Source organism: Protomyctophum parallelum (assembly GCF_964188405.1).
Source record: "Protomyctophum parallelum genome assembly, chromosome: 22".
Lineage (NCBI taxonomy): Eukaryota > Metazoa > Chordata > Actinopteri > Myctophiformes > Myctophidae > Protomyctophum > Protomyctophum parallelum.
The window spans coordinates 23,649,921-23,667,151 of NC_139714.1; the positions used below are offsets into that span (position 1 = coordinate 23,649,921).

The window sequence follows — 17,231 nt, forward strand, 5'->3', positions numbered from 1 at the left end:
TTCAGTCAAAGACATATTGAAGCCAATTAAGCTTCACTCATGTTGCCACATCAAATGGCTGCTCACCAACTTAATGGGACCAGTTGTTTTTTGCACGTTATTGTCCCGCCGGTGCGATTTAAGTCTGAAAGACACACATCTGAACCTGTGGAGGTTTAAGCGCATTTCCAGATGTTTCATCCCCTGGCCATCGCTCACATGTGCAACGGATTTCAGAGAGCATTGCCTCGTGGAGCTTTACATCATCCGACATAGGAAATGCATTCACGTTTGCAAGGCATATACGGAGCAACTTCAAAACTGAAAGCTGATGTGAATATTGCATGCACAATCACTGGCTGTGGCTCCTCAGCAGCCCAGAGGTGCGGCAGTTCAGTCCGACTGTAATGGAAAACCGTGTGGGCTCCACATTGACGTCGCATCAGCCGAGCGTCCCAAGAACACATGAAAATGCTTTTTGCAATGTCATAACACGGAAGACGAGGAGACCGCTATACGCCCGTCGACTAACAGCGGCAGATTGTGCTTGCAGATCAAACGGGCTCCCGCGGCCTGGGGCACGTTATATCACATTTCATTTTTGGGCCGAGGCCCTTCATTCATTTCTGACATTTACAGTTGGATCAGTGAGCAGCCCCCCTCTCCGAGGCCTCTTGGCTCTCGCTCTGCACTGAGGCCCCGTCAGCCACTCTGGAAAAACCCAGTGCATCTGATTCACATTGCCTGGCTCCACTTGTGTGTTCCGTTTTGGGCCCGTGCCGCTGGAGGAGCAGAGCGGGCCAATTAACAGCCGCCACTCCGAGACGACCATGATGTCATCCTCCCCTCTCTCCCTCTCCGCCATAACAGGCTGCAGATGAGAAGGCGGCTTTGCTTTCTCCCAGTTCCCGGCCCTGTGAGCTTTAAGCAAAGCAGACGACGGGATGAAAATGGCATTGGATGTCTATTCTACGAACAATTGCATCTTTCTGGATCTGCTCTCAATTATTGCCAATTACCGCGGTCCCCCATGTGTCACGGGCTGTTAACAGTGCAGCACTCGTCGACTTAAGTCAGCGCGGATAATGTCGTGTCATTTATCTCATGCGAGAGAAAGAAGGAAAAAAAACCCACTTATGATTGATAACAGCCCAAGAGAAACAAATGTGAGAGAATGGCTTTTAAGGCCTGTTGCCGTCGTAGTCGTGGGACAGAAGTGAGGCCACCGAGGCAGGACCTCCGTATGGTGTTAATTGGGGCCACGCCCCCGAATACAAAGCACCTGTGTGATGCAGTCAGTGTGGCCCTCTGGCCTCCTGCACTGGCCAAGCTGACACACCTTCTTTGTGTGGAAAGCCACAGTCAGCCAACTGTGTGTCCTCGGATATCAAAGGAGAGGTGATGACAATGATGCTGGGAGTGGCCCTCACACACACACACACACACACGGGCAGACGCGTGCAAATCCCAATGCGGCAAAAACACGCGCACACACACACACACACGCTCCAGTGTACGTCTTAAGCACAATCCCAGAAGGCCTTGCATTTTGGAGGAAACGAGCATGGAAGCCACATCAGTGGGTCTCTCTCCTCCCTGCAGGGACCTGTGGGCTGCGACAGACCTCCTCTCATTTCCCTATGTAATCTATCTCAAAACGCCCCACAACCACACACTTCATATAGACTCCATGGGCCTCTGCAGACGACATCTTTCCCCCGAATGAATTTGTCAGCGTAGATTCAAGGAGGAGCGAATGAATCGCCCGCCGTAAATGTATAGTTGCATGAAGGCAATGTGAACGTTTTGAGAATGTTGATTTTATCACCCGAGAGTCTATTTGACGTAGAAGCAAAGATTGTGTCATAATGTGGGAAGAAGATAAGTGAACCTGGAGCTATGTCAGACGTGAAAATGATTACGGTTCATACAGATGGTACTCAGTACGCCGAGCAGGAGTCTTACATTACGCAAAGTGACGCCAGGTGAAGTCCACTGCCAGCTGACAGTCACCACATTCATACACAGATGGGAGGAGGAAACCATGCAGGGCACAAACCTGCACATCGGGAGCAATTAGGGGTTCAGAGTCTTGCTCAAGGACACTAACTCTGGGGATTTAACTGGGAACCCTGGGGTTCCCATCCAGCCACTCTACCGGCCACTCTACCCCTCCTGAGCCACTGAGCCGCCCATTATCAAGAGTGCAGTCTTTGCTGTGGGAGAGGAAAGAGCTTTGATGGTGAATTCCTCTGTAAATCTTCACAAGCCGTGGTTCAGTTCTAGCTCAGGGGAGGGTCGGTCGGTGAAGTGGGGTCAGGCACCTAACCTCAAGTCACATACTGGAGCAGGCTAGCATGGAAGGAGCCAATTCCCTTTATATATGGGGGAAACGGTGCTATACATGCTTATGTATAATACTTAATTATAATAAGGAATGAGCAAAGTTACCTCTAATTGTGTCCATTTTCAGCCTAAGGTGCTGATATTACAGAGGAACAGAGGAAAGCTAAAATTTTTGGAAAATGACCACAGACCTTCAGAAGAGAAAACATGCCCAAGTCTCGTCAACCATGCCTGTTGAATGGATGGCTCTGTTGCTAAACGCAGATACATTTCTCTCAATCAGCTTTGTATCTCTATCATGTTCTTTTCCGTATAGCATGACGGCTAGTTTACAATTCATCGTAAGACTCACAACACTTTGACACATCACGTCAAAATTGACTTTACTCTGCTCGCTGAGTCGCTATAAGAGGATCTGAATCTTGTCCGAAATGTGTCTTTGGGGCTGTTGTCATACAGACTGCGTGAAGCTATGCCCTGTTTCGCATTCCTCTGCCATCCAACCTCTGTCTCTGCCTGGACTTTCCCACAGAACCCTAAACCCTGTGAATGAGAGTGTGCCTTTGTTTCAGGCATTTTTTATCCTGATCCCGGCAACTTCCCCGTGGTGGAATGCAACAGGAATGCCAGCGCCTGCTACCTGGCATTAGAGAGTCTTTGTCCGGAAATAGGAGAGGCTGAAGCAGAGAACAGGTCAAAGAGGTTTTGACAATGGATCGCTCACTCTCTCTTAAGATGCCCAGCCCATATTACTGTGCAAATGAACGGCACAACCCCGGGTCAATTTCTGAAACATGGCAAGGTGCACCACGTAGAAGCTAAAACAAAACAAAAAAGAAGCACTTTGTCTGCAACTAGGCCAGTTTCCCTATGAGATCGCTACAGTACCTGTCACAAGACTTTTTCCCACTGTACAAATCATTAACTGGCTTGCCGGTGTAGCAACTGATTGGCATGCATACACAAGCACAATTGAAAATGTGTGTGTCGGCTGGCTGCTGCAGTCAACAGGTTGCCATGAGCTTATCGTCGCCGGCTGAGAGCAGTGTTGCCAACCCTCATGAGAGAAATAAGCCAACCCACCTCCAAAAACAAGCCAACTCTTGCGAGAGAAATAAGCCAAATCTCCCCTCGAAAAACAAGCCAAAACAAGGCCAATAATATGGCCTGACAAACCCTCAACTCTGGAGAAAAAAAAACAAGCCAAAAGTTGCAAGAAACAAGTGGACGTGGCAACCCTGGCTGAGAGTGAGAGCTGGAGCAGAATGGAAGGGGTTAACCTCAAGGTGTAATTCCATTCGTTCCTGTACACTGACACATTGGTTTAAGTGTGGGAGGTAAAAGGACTCCATGATTTACAGAACGGGGATTTTGTTTGACACGGTTCAGAGTTTCAGTGTTCAGTTTTAGTTCATTTGCATCAGCATATATATATGTACGTAATTAACCACTTAAGCCCTAAATACTGTTGTAAGCTTGAAGAGTTGCAATTTATTTTAAAATTCTTAACATTTGTGATTTTCTTTTCCTCTTTCAAAATGTTTGGCCTATGTTTGTTGGTTTGGCCTAACGACATGGACGCCAGGTTTGAAAGTGGTTCAATGACAAATTAACAAAATGACCCGCAGGCTTGCCGCTTATACGGTCAGTTTCCAAACCAGGACGTTTTACCAAAAACACATCTCTAAACGCAGATCTACAAGCTCATAGCGCTACGAGCTTGTAGGTCTGCTATATGATACAAAACGGATCAGCTGTAAGCGTGGGAACAAGCCAACGTTTTGATGTACATGTCAGAGCAGGAGTTTGCTTTGTGGCGGGTATGCACAGGCACACAGTTAACCCGGGCCCGTCAGTAAAGCCATTTCAGCTGTAATGTGAGCAGGCCCCATCTCTGAGACTATAGGGCTGATATCGCCCGAGTCCCACAGTCTGATGATGAGGACCTGAGATAAGGTGCTGAGGGGTAACTAACGACAGACCAAAGCACACACATGTCTGGGACATCAGGTCACAAATCCTACAGTTACCCCAAGCAGCCTCACTTCCTGGGGAGGACCACCACCAGAGAGAAAGCCATTACCTAACTGGTCAGTTCAAACCAATCAAGATACAAATTTTAAGTAAAAAAAATAATAATCCCACCCGTGTGAAGTGAGGGGCACTCTTATCATCGTACATCATCATGCATCATCTCATACTGGCCTGTTGCCTCAAATTTACGTCATATTTGGCGGACATTTGACCTAATTTCTCCTTTCATTGTCGATGGCAAATATGAGACATGTGGGGACAAGATGACGTAAACTTTCTCTTCATTGTCAATGGCATTTAATGTTTGTGTTGCAGACCTTTTGTGGGGAAAAGCTGTATATAGGAGGGGCTAGCGGCCCTCAAAAGAAAAAAGAAAAGAAAGAAAGAAAGAAAGAAAGAAAGAAAGAAAGAAAAAGGACTCTTCCAAAGAGGGTATGTGCATGACATCATCATCATACCCGGAAGTTATGCGGGAACGCCTACTGAGTGGCCAAAAACTACTTTCTGGCCATCCAAACAGAAAAGTCCTATCTGATTGCATTAAACTAAGTGAAACGACGTTAAACTCACTTTGCCACTCACTTTTTGCATGCGCATACCATCTATTATTAACCAGTGAACCAGTTTAATCCAATATTTTGGATTCAACGGACGGGAGGGTGAATACGTCGAGGGTGAATAGACCTAAACACGAACCATTGACTGTATAGGTTCTGACAAAACCCAACCAAATACGAACCACGCTTTTCCTTTACTGTTGTAATTTAGTTATGGCAGTTGGACTGCAACATGCTCTTCCCTAGAAAACCCAGCAGATGTGCTCTTTATTACCCACAGGCCGCCAAACGTCCAAGGGAGTAGAAGTGAACAGGGGAAGAGAGTCTGTTGTCCAGGCCCTCTCAGTCGGTCTCTCCAGAGAGGAAAGTTATGAACTCAGTGGGAAAAGATAAGGCCAGTTCCTCGACATGACAGACCATAAGGGTAGATAAAGAATTCCGCCAAATTCCACACCAGTTAAGTATATTCATAGACAACGGCACTTTTTTTTTTGCAGTCTGAAATTCCCAGCCTATAATGGAAACACTAGCCTGCATTCAGGCCTGAATGTGAACTGAGGGTGACATCTTGAAAGTAATGTCATAGCCATGAGGTCACCAATCAAAGTGCATGCCTTCCAATAGAGGGTATGCGCGTGACATCATCGTACGTGGAAGTTATGCGGGAACGCCCACTGAGTGGCAAAAAACGACTTTCTGGCCTTGCCAGCCCATTCATCAAAACAGAAAAGTCCTGTCTGATTGCATTAAACAATGTTAAACTCACCAACATTGCAGCTGTATGAAAAGCTTGAATTATCCTCTTTCTATCTGCAAAGTTTCATATAAATCCACCATAGACATGTTATGAGCTACTTTCTGTCAAGAAACGCCCTGCATTTGATTATTTTTCTAATGGTCAGAGTTTGGAAGTGCTTGTTTTCAATAACACAACATTTTGCTGCCTCCTGCATTATGTGACATTTAGAAACAGGTGGTACGCAGGACGGTTGAGTGATTTCCAACAAGCGCTTCCAAACACTCCATGCTGCTCAATGTTTTGTTTTGCCACTCAGTCTAGATGAGGGGGGCGTGTCCTGATGGGAAAATCATGCATGTGCATACTCTCTATACTACCAGAAGGTTGTATGACTGCACCTGACTGCACCACTGAAGTTGAGATGAAGCTAAAAATTAGTGGAAATGTATGTAACGACCATATATAATTAGGTCATTCCAATCACATTTGTGTGAGCAAACACACATAACTGCGTTCGATGATCTGATTTACCAATTCTTTGACAAAAAGGGAGGAAAGAAAATCGAAGTCATGCTGCAGACATTTGCCTTCGATTCTTGTTTGCTATTTACAAGTCGACTTCACCATGGTCACCACCAGCAGCCTTAAGAGAGCGTGCAGCGAAAATCATTTCCTATTCGAAACTACATTATGCAACTACAGGACGAAACATACAGTATGAGCTGGTTTGCCACCCCTAAGCAACCAGAGATCTTCTGATAGATAGGTTAGGCAGGATTAAAGTAGATTAGGACAGTGACATGACAGGGCTTGTTAGTGTATCTTGGGGGTAAGTCAGTCTCAGCATTAAAGCTGAGACTGACTCAGCTCATAAATATACAACTGAAGGAGCATTCATCAATTCATCCAATTAAAACAGGCAAGTCTATCTTCCATTCATAACTTTCTGTTCTGAAGAACGGAAGAACCCGAGGCTGCTTCAGGAACTACAGTCAAGTTTATTTCCTTTCTATTGTTGTAAGAGCAAAAAGAAAACGTGGAACTAGACATGGAAAATAGAAAGGCCTCTCTGACTATTCCTGGTGGAAACTAAATTAATTTTTGAAAAACATTATCTGACACAAACTCCACTTCAGGGGGGCTGGAACGTTGGCTGCTTAGAGACATGTCACTCATATTCAAGTCTTTCAAAGTTAGGCACAGCCATTAATCTAGGCCTTAAAATCCACAACGTAAAAATGGGAAAATATAAGAGTTGTTCTCAAATAGCCAAATCCCATTTTCTCCATTATGTCTTATACTCACGTAGTAACTGGTAAACACACATCAACAAAACGCTAAAAAGTATTAATGGCCCTCCAAACTTTTATCCAAATAAAACAGGGGGATTCTTAAGTGTTGCCACATTGCTACTTCTATGGAATATCTGCCAAACTCCTCGCCTACATGCCTCCTGTCTCTACGATCTCACAGGGACACCACATAACCACTTGGAATGTAGTTGTCTTTACCTCACTTTTGCTCTGTCAATGCCTGCCGCTACTGGGCAAATGGCATGCGCCCCGGCAATAAGGTGCATTGAGTACAGCATTGAGTACAGTGGTCCAAGTAATCATATCCAGGGGTCAGACCTGAAGATTGATCACACAACTACAGACATCAGGCAGCTGTGACTTATACAAACTAAGATGTCCCTTACTCCCTTCAGTCAGGCTTTAAGCGTAGCCTCAAGGTGTGGTACCACTACCAGTATCATGTGTCGGCCTTGTGCCAACGCTTGGCTAGACAGATGGCCATCTAAACTGTGACGCATGCCTGGCTGCCATCTCCAATTATAATGGAAAGGAAAATCACATTATAGCACTTGATTAATTATTCAAGGCCTTTTAACAATGGCTGAAACACTAACCAACACCCGCAGAATCAGTTATTGTGTATCCCATTGAATTCATCATTGTAAGTATACTGTTCTTGAGTTGTGCTTTGTGTTAAGATATTTGTCTCTCTGGTTCCCGGGAAGGCATATACCAGCTGGGTCATATACGGATTTAGTTTCTATCGAGTACCTTTTTGAGCACCTGGCCATCTTAGTTACCATTGACTAGCATTATGAAAATATTAGTACACACGCAATACGCACTGAAGCACAAATAATATGCGAGTAGGGCAAGCAAATCGTCAGCGGGGTCCCTGTTCACTTCAAGGAAAACATTTGAGTACTTTTTCCACCACTGGCAGCCACTCGCAGCGCTTTAGTTGGGACTGTGGGAGGGATATGTACCCCTATAGAGCAAGCAGTGCTTGTGCTTAATGGCACCGGGATGACTAAGCATGGAGGCCCAGTGCCTGTGGCAGCGTGCAGACATGTTCCATTCTGTCAGCGTCCCAGTAGCAAACACAGGCACCATCTAACATGGTCCCCCAAACTCTTCCTGGCTAGGAGGAGTGGGAACAATCAGCAAAATGAATCCTTGTGAAACTCTTCTGCAAACAACCTCCCAAGCAAGCATCCACAGTTCCACACTGTGGCTGTAGCGTAACAATTTGTCCCTTTTACTCTGTAAGTCTGTGTTTGTTAGTTGGTCAGTTAGTTTTCTTTTCTTTTTCACATTCGGTGCCATGTGGCTGCTGGAGCAATGGTGTCCGAGGGCGAAGTTATCAATAGCAAACCGATGACCATGTGACATATACAGTATATGCATGCACACACGCACGCACGAACAGTAAATATTGTGTGAGTGTGGCTAATGGTCTTGCGGCCTGTGAGAAATAACTGCACTGTCTGGGAGATCTTTTTCTTTTTATTGCTTTGCCAGCAAAAATGGACATAATTTGTTTTCCAAAATGTGTCATATTTCCCATCATTGTCAGGAAAATGTACTGACTGAGTCAATGTCTTCCTGCAGGTATTTCCCCCCCAAAAAACAATGAATATCTGAGCTAAGCATTCTCCTCAAACCATTCAAACCAACTCCACAGTATCATACAGTGCTTTCACAATGTGTGTGGTCTGGTCTGGGCTCAGAGAGAAGCCTGTCACCAGTGCTTTTGAATCTTTGCCTCCACCTAGTGGGCTTTGCCAGAAGAACAAATAAGTACAATAACCCTTGTCTAGGTTTATCCTCCTCCAGTGGGACCTTTTCCACCACCACCAGAAGAACTTTGGTTCTAGAACTTCGTTATCTTTTTTTTTAGCGGCTCTTTTAAACAGCTAGTGGATGGAAATACATTTCTTGCAGCGTTCGGCAAAAAACGGAAACGTTGTGAGTTTATATCACATCTGCATCTTCCAACCTGAATAGTGACACGCCCACTTTGGTTCCCACTTCAGGGCAAGAAGAAGTATAGACCGATTCACAGAGGGTTTCCTGGGTGCGGCCGTTACTGAGGTGTACCATTGAGTGCAGCAGCACTGATTAGCTACACCTGGCCTACGGATCACCTGCTCCATGGATTACACCTCAGTAATGGCCGCGCCCAGGGCACCCCTCTGTGAATCGGTCTATTCTTTTGGTTCCAGTTTCGAACCAACTTTTAGGGATCTGAACCAATTCATTTGGTGCAAAATTAGACAGGAAAAAAATAACGGAACCGGTTCAATCCTGGTGGAAAAGTGTGCCAGTGTGAGGAACGTAAAATAAAACTACATAGGCCTACTCACAACCTTTAAAGCAGAAGACCCAAATTAAATAAAGAGTCTAAATCAAAATACAGTACATTCAAATTCAATTAACCATTTTGAGTTAATCCGTATTCCTATTTTGATCACGTACGTGGTGTCACCCTGTAGATCGGCTATTTTCAGCAAATGTAAAAACAGTCCTTACGACGGCATCAAGGCCTGACAAAATACATTTTAGTCGACTAAATCAACTGTAGATGTAGTCGACTAAAATCCTATGTTATTTAATCGACTAAAACTACCGGCAGACTAACACTAAGACATTCCAGGTGACTAAAATGTGGCTGAAACTAAATGAACACTATTCAGGAGACTATGACTAAAACAATTTGCTGCCAAAAACAAGTACACTGCTTGAGACAGAGCCTCCCTCCGCAAAATTCACAAGCAAAGAAATATTACTGAATCAGACTACTAACGTGGGAAGTTTGGAAAATGCGTTTACAACAGACCCAACATATGGGTGTAAACATCTTAGTGAATCCGGCCAAATATCTTTGTACACTATAGACCACTGTTTCCCCAAACACTGGGTCTGGACCCTTTTTAGTCATCTGAAATGTTAGTCTTAGTCGGCTAAATATGACAAACCAGTCTTAGTGTTAATTCTTAAAGCAAATTCTGATTTAGTCTTTTGAACACACGACATAGATTTAGTCTTATGCTGCATTCACATGGAATCAGGCAAGCAGTAGACGGCAAACCAAAGTCATTATAGTGGACGTGAGCAGGCCGGTAAACGGAACAGGACGGCTCGGCAGCCATAACCGGCGACGGTAACGGCAGACGGCAACAATGTTAAAATATTTAATCTTTTTACTGTTTGCCATCTACCGCTTGCCTGATTCCATGAATGCAGAATTAGTCTCAACAAAATGAACACTGGTCTAAACAAGATATATCTGCATGTTTCGTACTACGAATAAAGTTAACAAGTGTAAGTTTCTTTCAGGTGTCCATTTTTTTCCGACCTCAACCACTCAAGTGCTCTGAGATGGGAAGGAAGTAGGGAGTTCCAAGTCGGAAACCTTTCAGCCATGAACGCACCATATTCCATGACTCCAGCATGTCCATTCTTCAGCCTGAACACTGGGGCTGCTCTTCTTCTTCTCTGTTACTTCTTCTATACAGTAACATGTAGGCTGTGGTGGCACTGTTGAAAAGTTGTTTTTGTTTGACTTTTTTAAATTGATACGTTTGATGTTAAAAGTATAGTGTGTGACTGTGAAATGATATTTTTTTGTTGCCAATGTCCAGCCAATACAAGCAGGAGAGAGTACGCACTTATCAACTTAGAATGTATAGTGCTCCAATTCTAATTGTCTTCTAAATGGTAAATGGTGCATTTATATAGCGCCTTTATCCAAGGCGCTTTACAGAGATTGTGCATTACATTCACCCATTCACACACACATTCATACACCGATGGCAGCGGAAACCATGCAAGGCACCAACTAGCACATCGGGAGCAATTAGGGGTTCAGTGTCTTGCTCAAGGACACTTCGACAGTAACTCTGGGGGAGCCCGGGTTCGAGCTGGCAACCTTACGGTTCCCATCCAGGCACTCTACCCCTGAGCCACCGCCGCCCCTAAATTGTCACAACCTCTCGTCTCTCTTGCTGATTAGATAAAATTGGTATCCAGACATGGAAATGCATTTTCTGTTTACTAACGAACTGGAGAGACAGGGTGACCCCTGTTACTGAACAAACACTCTAGTGATCGTCTATAGCAATGATTGATATCAGCAGAATATAGAGGTATTTAACACTTATTTTAAAGGTATATTCAGTGATTTCACTCAAAAAACCTTAGGTTTCGTTTTTGGCTGTGGGACCCAGCCTTTCGTCCAATCAGGATAGAGAGTCAAAAACGAAACCTAAGGTTTTTTGACCCCCAGGGGTTAACTGGGGACAGGGAGGAACTCCTTATATGGCCAGCACACTCTATAGTAGGGAGGATTATCACAACAAAACAAAAAAATAAGTGATATTTGAATTAAGTGAAATCACTGAATATACCTTTAACAAAGTTAAAATCACTTTTTAAATAATAGCAACTGAAATATTAACTTTACCTGTGTCCTCCATATGAGCTTTGTACCTCCTCCCAGCTGGCCTGGGTGTTGACACAAGAAAGAAATCAGACAAACATTGATTTATATATATTCAATGTCACGCGCGCGCGCGCACACACACACACACACACACACACACACACACACACACACACACACACACACACACACACACACACACACACACACACACACACACACACACACACACACACACACACACACACACACACACACACACACACACACACACACACACACACACACACACACACACACACACACACACAAACTCATTTTGAATAAAAAAAAATCAAAATCTTAAAATCATTTCAGAAGCTGAAGACCTACCTGTTTTACATGGCTGTCATCTGCATAGTGCCAGCTTTGGTCCCCCTTGTGGCGAACATAGGCAGTGTAGTGTCCAAACATTACAGTGCCAGAGTGCACTATCACCGCATACAACATATATCTGCCTTCAGTCTGAAAGAACACAAATATAATAATAATAATAATAAATAATAATAATGGTGTCATACCAAAGACTCTAAAAATGGGACCCAATGCCTCCCTGCTTGACACTCAGCATCAAGTCCCTGCGACATACTAGCGTCATGTCCAGGGGGTGTACTTGTACATCAAGCTGCCTCACGCTACAGAAACAGGAGATGGGCCTCATGGCTCGGCAAGGCTACTTACTTACTTACCAGGTCTTTAGTTTACTCAAGTTATGGAATAAGACCTGGTACTTAAGACACGCAAAATACAACCCTTTATGTTCAAACCCAGTACAGGGTTCACGTGGTTAAAAAAGCACCTTGACGTAGTTCCTTGAAAACGTCTCTTCTGTCAGGATCTGCAGACAGTCGAGGGTTTCCGGAAAAGCAACTCTGCATTGAAGTTTTGTGATGTTGCCACGAGAATGACGAAATCTCTTCAGGTGCACACACAGAACGGAGGGCATGGAGAGCAGTCTGAGACCCTAAAGAGACAGAAAGTGTTCAGTCAGCACAACTCAAGAATGGATGGAATATATATTTAATATTTATTGAATATCAAATGAGAAATATATTCATTATGGTTTGGCAATGTATTGGATCTGCTTTTAAGGTACTCAGATCAAGCGCATCAGTCCCGAGTCCCGACCATAGGGACTCCGAATCACCCGTACCTAAACAGTAGATCCAAAATGACAGGTGGTAGGCTGGGGTGGAGGTGGGTGAGCAGCAGGTTGTATACAGCAGCGCAGCAGAATCAGCAGCAGCAAGCAAGCAAGCAAGCAGGAGGAGTGCAAAAGGAAACTTGTGAACTCAATACTGCCTCACTCTGGCGGAGTCAGGTTAACACTCAGTACCCTCTTTAAATTTAGTGTAGCCAATTATATTACCCCTTTTTTTCTCCCCAATCTAGTCAAAATGCCAATTAATTCCGACCACTGCCCACCTGTCAGCGAGGAGCCCCCCGTTAACCCATTCTGGGCGGGAACCCCTTTTGGTGTTTCAAGCATTGTTATACTTTAGCTATTGAAAAATAGCAGATCTGCGAGCTTGTAGGTCTGCTATTTCTGAAAAATCTTGAAAATGTGGCTCAAATCTTTGAATATATACTCTTTCAGAGCGAACATTTTTAACTCATATCTTTGCTTCTGAGAGGTTCCTGGAACAACATATTTTCAGATGGGGGTCGGTGGCCAATTACATATAATTTTTGGGTTCCTTGACATGAAATATTGAGCACCACTGATACAGAAACATGAGGTTTTTCAGAAAATTGTCATCATTTAGAAGACATTTTTCTAATTTCGACGTCAGGCCTAAATGGGTAAAGCATTCCCTGCGGTGCCGACAGTCACCGCCCCTAGCCCCGTAGAGTACATGCAGTGACAAATATCATGCTCACCACCCGGCTTTGGTTCTCCCAAACCCAAATTCAGGTCAGCCTAATTATTGTGTTGGTTCGTATAGACGTTCAGCAAGTCGGATGCACAGCGGACCGCGGTGGATTTTGGGTCTCTGCAGTGAAGGGCAGGTAGCCTACTGCCCTACTTCACCCTCAAACTCCTGGCAGTTTTCTGAAATACTTATGTTTCTATGTAAGTGGTGCTCAATATTTCATGTCAAGGACCTAAGAAATTATATTGAATTGACCGCTGACCCCCATCTGAAAATATGTAGTTCCAGGGACCACCCAGAAGCAAAGATTTGAGTTAAAAACCGAAACGTTCGCTCTGAAAGAATATATATATATATATATATATATATATATATGTATATTCAAAGATTTGCGCCACATTTTCACGATTTTTCAAAAATAGCAGACCTACAAGCTCATATGAGCTTGTAGATCTGCTATTTCTCAATAGCTAAAGTGTGACTTAATGTTAAAACACCAAAAGGGGTTCCCACCCAAAATGGCTTAACTCTCAGGATAGATCGTATCAATAGAAAACAACACACCTGTTTAGATGGGGTCTTTTTTGCACACAGTGCACAATAGCAAATGTTACTTCCCCGAAGCTCCTGCAGTTCGAAGAAAGATGCCATGCAGCTTTCCTGGGAAAAAAATTAAAAGGAATTAGTGTCAGCTAAAACATGTATTGGTAACCCAACTGGAAAAGCATCTGTGTCAAATTTATTTGCAAGCTTTCGGTCTGCACTGACCTTCAGGCATAGACCGAAAAGCTTGCAAAATAATTGATTGTGCACAGTTTTTAGTGTGCAGAGCTTCCTATTATTGTTTCTTCATTATCCTTGTGTGACTCCAGCACCTCACTTAAGTTTTTTCAGCAGATGAGCTGTGTTTTTTTTTTACATTTTTGTCCGAGTTGGCTATTTAAAAAAAAAAAGCAGATTATACAAGTTCACAGCGCTTCACTTTGTAATTTATGAAGGAGAATTTTTTTTAATAATCTTTAAAGTGTTTTTTGAATAGTAGGGGTATGTGCGTGACATCATCATCATAACGTTATGCGGGAATGCCTATTGTGTAAAAAATCGGATTGCATTAAATTACGTTAAATGACGTTAAACTCACTTTGCCACTCGATTTGCCACTCACTCACTTTATGCATGCGCATACCCTCTATTGTACAAATACAAATCTTCTCTTCTGGGGGTCCCTGCCACAAAATGCTTTCCGCGGCCATACTGTATTGATTCAATATATCAATTTGGCACAAAACTGGTTTAGAAGGCATTTGTAGAATCGGCCTCAGGTCTTAATGAGTTTAGTTAATTAGGGCCAAAATGACTGAATCCCAGTCATATGTATCCGATAATAATGGTCTCACCAGGGTGTTGTGACCCTCATGTATGTGCAGAGGGAGACTGAGCAGGTAGCTGGCCTCAGACTGGACGTGACCGCATTCCAAACACTGAAGGTGATTTTCAACTGAAATCTTGTATAGACGCTGGATATCAAGAGCCTAGAGAAGAGCAGTATACCGTTAAATACATGGGCTATTGTAAGCCAATGCCAATTAATTGCAGTGGCTAAATGTAAATAAACAAGGATGTAATCATTTGAAAGAAAAAGAAAGAAAGAAAGAAAAACAACAACGAACCACTTCTTTGTCATCCATCTGTTGATGCATTAAGTTCAGAATAGCGAGGAACACCTCATCCGCGTCATGCTGGATATAAACTACAGTACAAAGCAAAACATTTTGATATCTGTAAAGCTTAAATAGCATGTGACAATGACAAGCAATATACTTTGTTTAAATACCGCAAAGTAGAGGTAGGTAAGTGCTCATACGTCGAATGTGGTTTTTGTCCAGGCAGCGCAGGAAATCTGCATGAGGAGCAGGCTGGGACTGGTCACTCTGCAGGGCTCGAAGGACTCTCTTTAGTTGTCGGGGGACATTATAACTGTCCCATTCCGTGTCGTCTGGTTTCCACCTTTGTAGAATGTGAAATGAATAATCATATCTATGATGTCTTTGTTACTGTACATAACTACATGGTACAGTATAGCCCTGGTAAATGGTGCATTTATATAGCGTTTGGGGCCTTACATTCACCCATTCATACACCGATGGTGGGCCATGCAAGGAACCAACCTGCACATCAGGAGCAATTAGGGGTTTAGAGTCTTGCTCAATGACAACCTTGCGGTTCCCATCCGGCCGCTGTACCGGTCACTCTACCCCTGGGCCACTGCTGCCCTGCGTTTATTGTTGTCTAGTTATCCAGGATGGTAACCACTATGGAGATACTGTGACGACTGTGTGGACTTACTTGTCTAGTATGTTTGTCAGTTCCCAGGTAGCAGAGAAAGACTGCAATAAAGCGTTCACGCAGCAGGACAGACCATAGTTCCCGAGACCCCGTATCCCTGCAAAATCACACCAGTCAGTCAGTGCATCTTTTGTCTAGATATTTCAGACAAATTAACATTTCAAGGTATCGAGTAGATACCTGTAAATGCTGCATTTTATACAAATTTGGAACTGGAACTCTAAACAAATTAAGCTGAGTGTAGCCTACTCTTTCCTGATGGGCTAAACATGTATTTTCTGTTTATTGAAGAGCTGGAGACAGAGGGAGGCTCCTGTTAATGAACAAACACTAGTGAGTCTATATGATTACTATGAAAATATAGGGCTTTAATCATTTAACAACAACAAAAAAGGGGAAAAAATGTTTTGTTATAAACAAAGAAATCTCACTAACAGTGACCCTAGACATACCTCTAAATCTAAAAAAATATATAGTGTTTGTTCAGTAATAGACCCTCTTTCTTGTAAACAAGTGTAATGCTTAATTGGGTCGTCCACTCACAGTTAACAGTCTTTGTATTGAGTTTGTTTTTGAAATGTACTGTAATTCTGTAAACTGTTAATACATATTTCAATCAATCAACCAATCAATGTACCCTAGCTCTGGAACATGACTGTCATGACGAGTCATGGGAACCACGCCCCCCTAGTGGCGAAAAATAAAACTTCTGGAAACTCAGATTATGGGAACCATATGGCTAGCTCCCTCCAGCATTTTCAACTGCATTGCCAATTCAGCCAATCAGGAAAGTGTAGCCTATGAATATCAGGCTCAGCTTCAATGTTACAGTGTTCCAGTTTAATCTGAATCTGTGTAAATTCTCTCTGAATCCTATAGGATGAAATTGGTATCCTGAGCTGACCCGAAAAGGCATTTTCTGCTTAGAACTGGAGAGACGTGGATCTCTTGTTTGCTGAACAAACACTCCATGATTGTTAAACACCATTACCAGCAGAATGTAGAGCTATTTCATTGGTTATAGCATCCCATTCAATAAATGAAAAGACAACATTACCACTTACTTACCAGAAGACCTTATGTAACGAGGATCAAACTTTGAGCCACTTCCTCCCATATTCCATGAATACCGGTACATGTCACTGATATTGAAGAGCAGGCACTATATGGGCAGCAACCGTCAAGTGTAGAGCTGCTGCAGCAACATTACTTAACCTCGCCCACCAGGCTTTCCACCACCTCGGAGGAAAACATTAGTAGCAAGCAGCATGGTTACTTTCAGTTTCTATTCCGTTAAACGAAACCAAGTTCAAACCTACCGGGAGGATGAGAGGTGTAATAGTGATGGATCGTAATGAATTTTATGAATTGAACAAGCTGGTGGACCCTCTTGTAAACAAGTGTAATGCTTTATTGGGAATTGGGTCGTCCACTTACAGTTAACAGTCTGAAATGTAGGCCTACTGTAATTCTGCAAATTGTTAATATAAATATTTCAATCAATCAATAACAAATATTACACCAATACGAGCGGAGACTGTAGCCATAGTCAGACCAGTGTGGTTTTCATTCAATCCC

The 17,231-nt window shown here is 43.4% G+C and overlaps 1 protein-coding gene across 6 annotated transcripts in view; it reads right to left on the reverse strand.

Annotated features, from left to right (window-relative positions):
- The window catches only part of usp18 (ubiquitin specific peptidase 18), a 28,139-nt gene extending 11,221 nt beyond the window's left edge, over positions 1-16,918 (reverse strand). For 4 of the 6 annotated variants that reach the window (XR_014568777.1, XM_083757643.1, XM_083757641.1 and 1 more), the window contains exons 1-10: positions 16,722-16,918; positions 15,654-15,750; positions 15,142-15,314; positions 14,978-15,057; positions 14,705-14,839; positions 13,872-13,967; positions 12,233-12,397; positions 11,767-11,898; positions 11,416-11,456; positions 10,385-10,490 (exon numbers count right to left, since the gene is read on the reverse strand). Coding sequence is in view for 5 of the 6 variants with exons in the window: in XM_083757643.1 (XP_083613769.1) it covers positions 10,415-10,490; positions 11,416-11,456; positions 11,767-11,898; positions 12,233-12,397; positions 13,872-13,967; positions 14,705-14,839; positions 14,978-15,057; positions 15,142-15,314; positions 15,654-15,750; positions 16,722-16,791 (1,065 nt within the window). In the remaining variant the exon portion in view is untranslated. Of the gene's footprint in view, positions 1-9,995; positions 10,491-11,415; positions 11,457-11,766; positions 11,899-12,232; positions 12,398-13,871; positions 13,968-14,704; positions 14,840-14,977; positions 15,058-15,141; positions 15,315-15,653; positions 15,751-16,721 lie in introns of those variants that run through there. The other 2 variants (XM_083757644.1, XM_083757640.1) reach the window with 2 other exon arrangements.
- Positions 16,919-17,231: the final 313 nt, after the last annotated feature.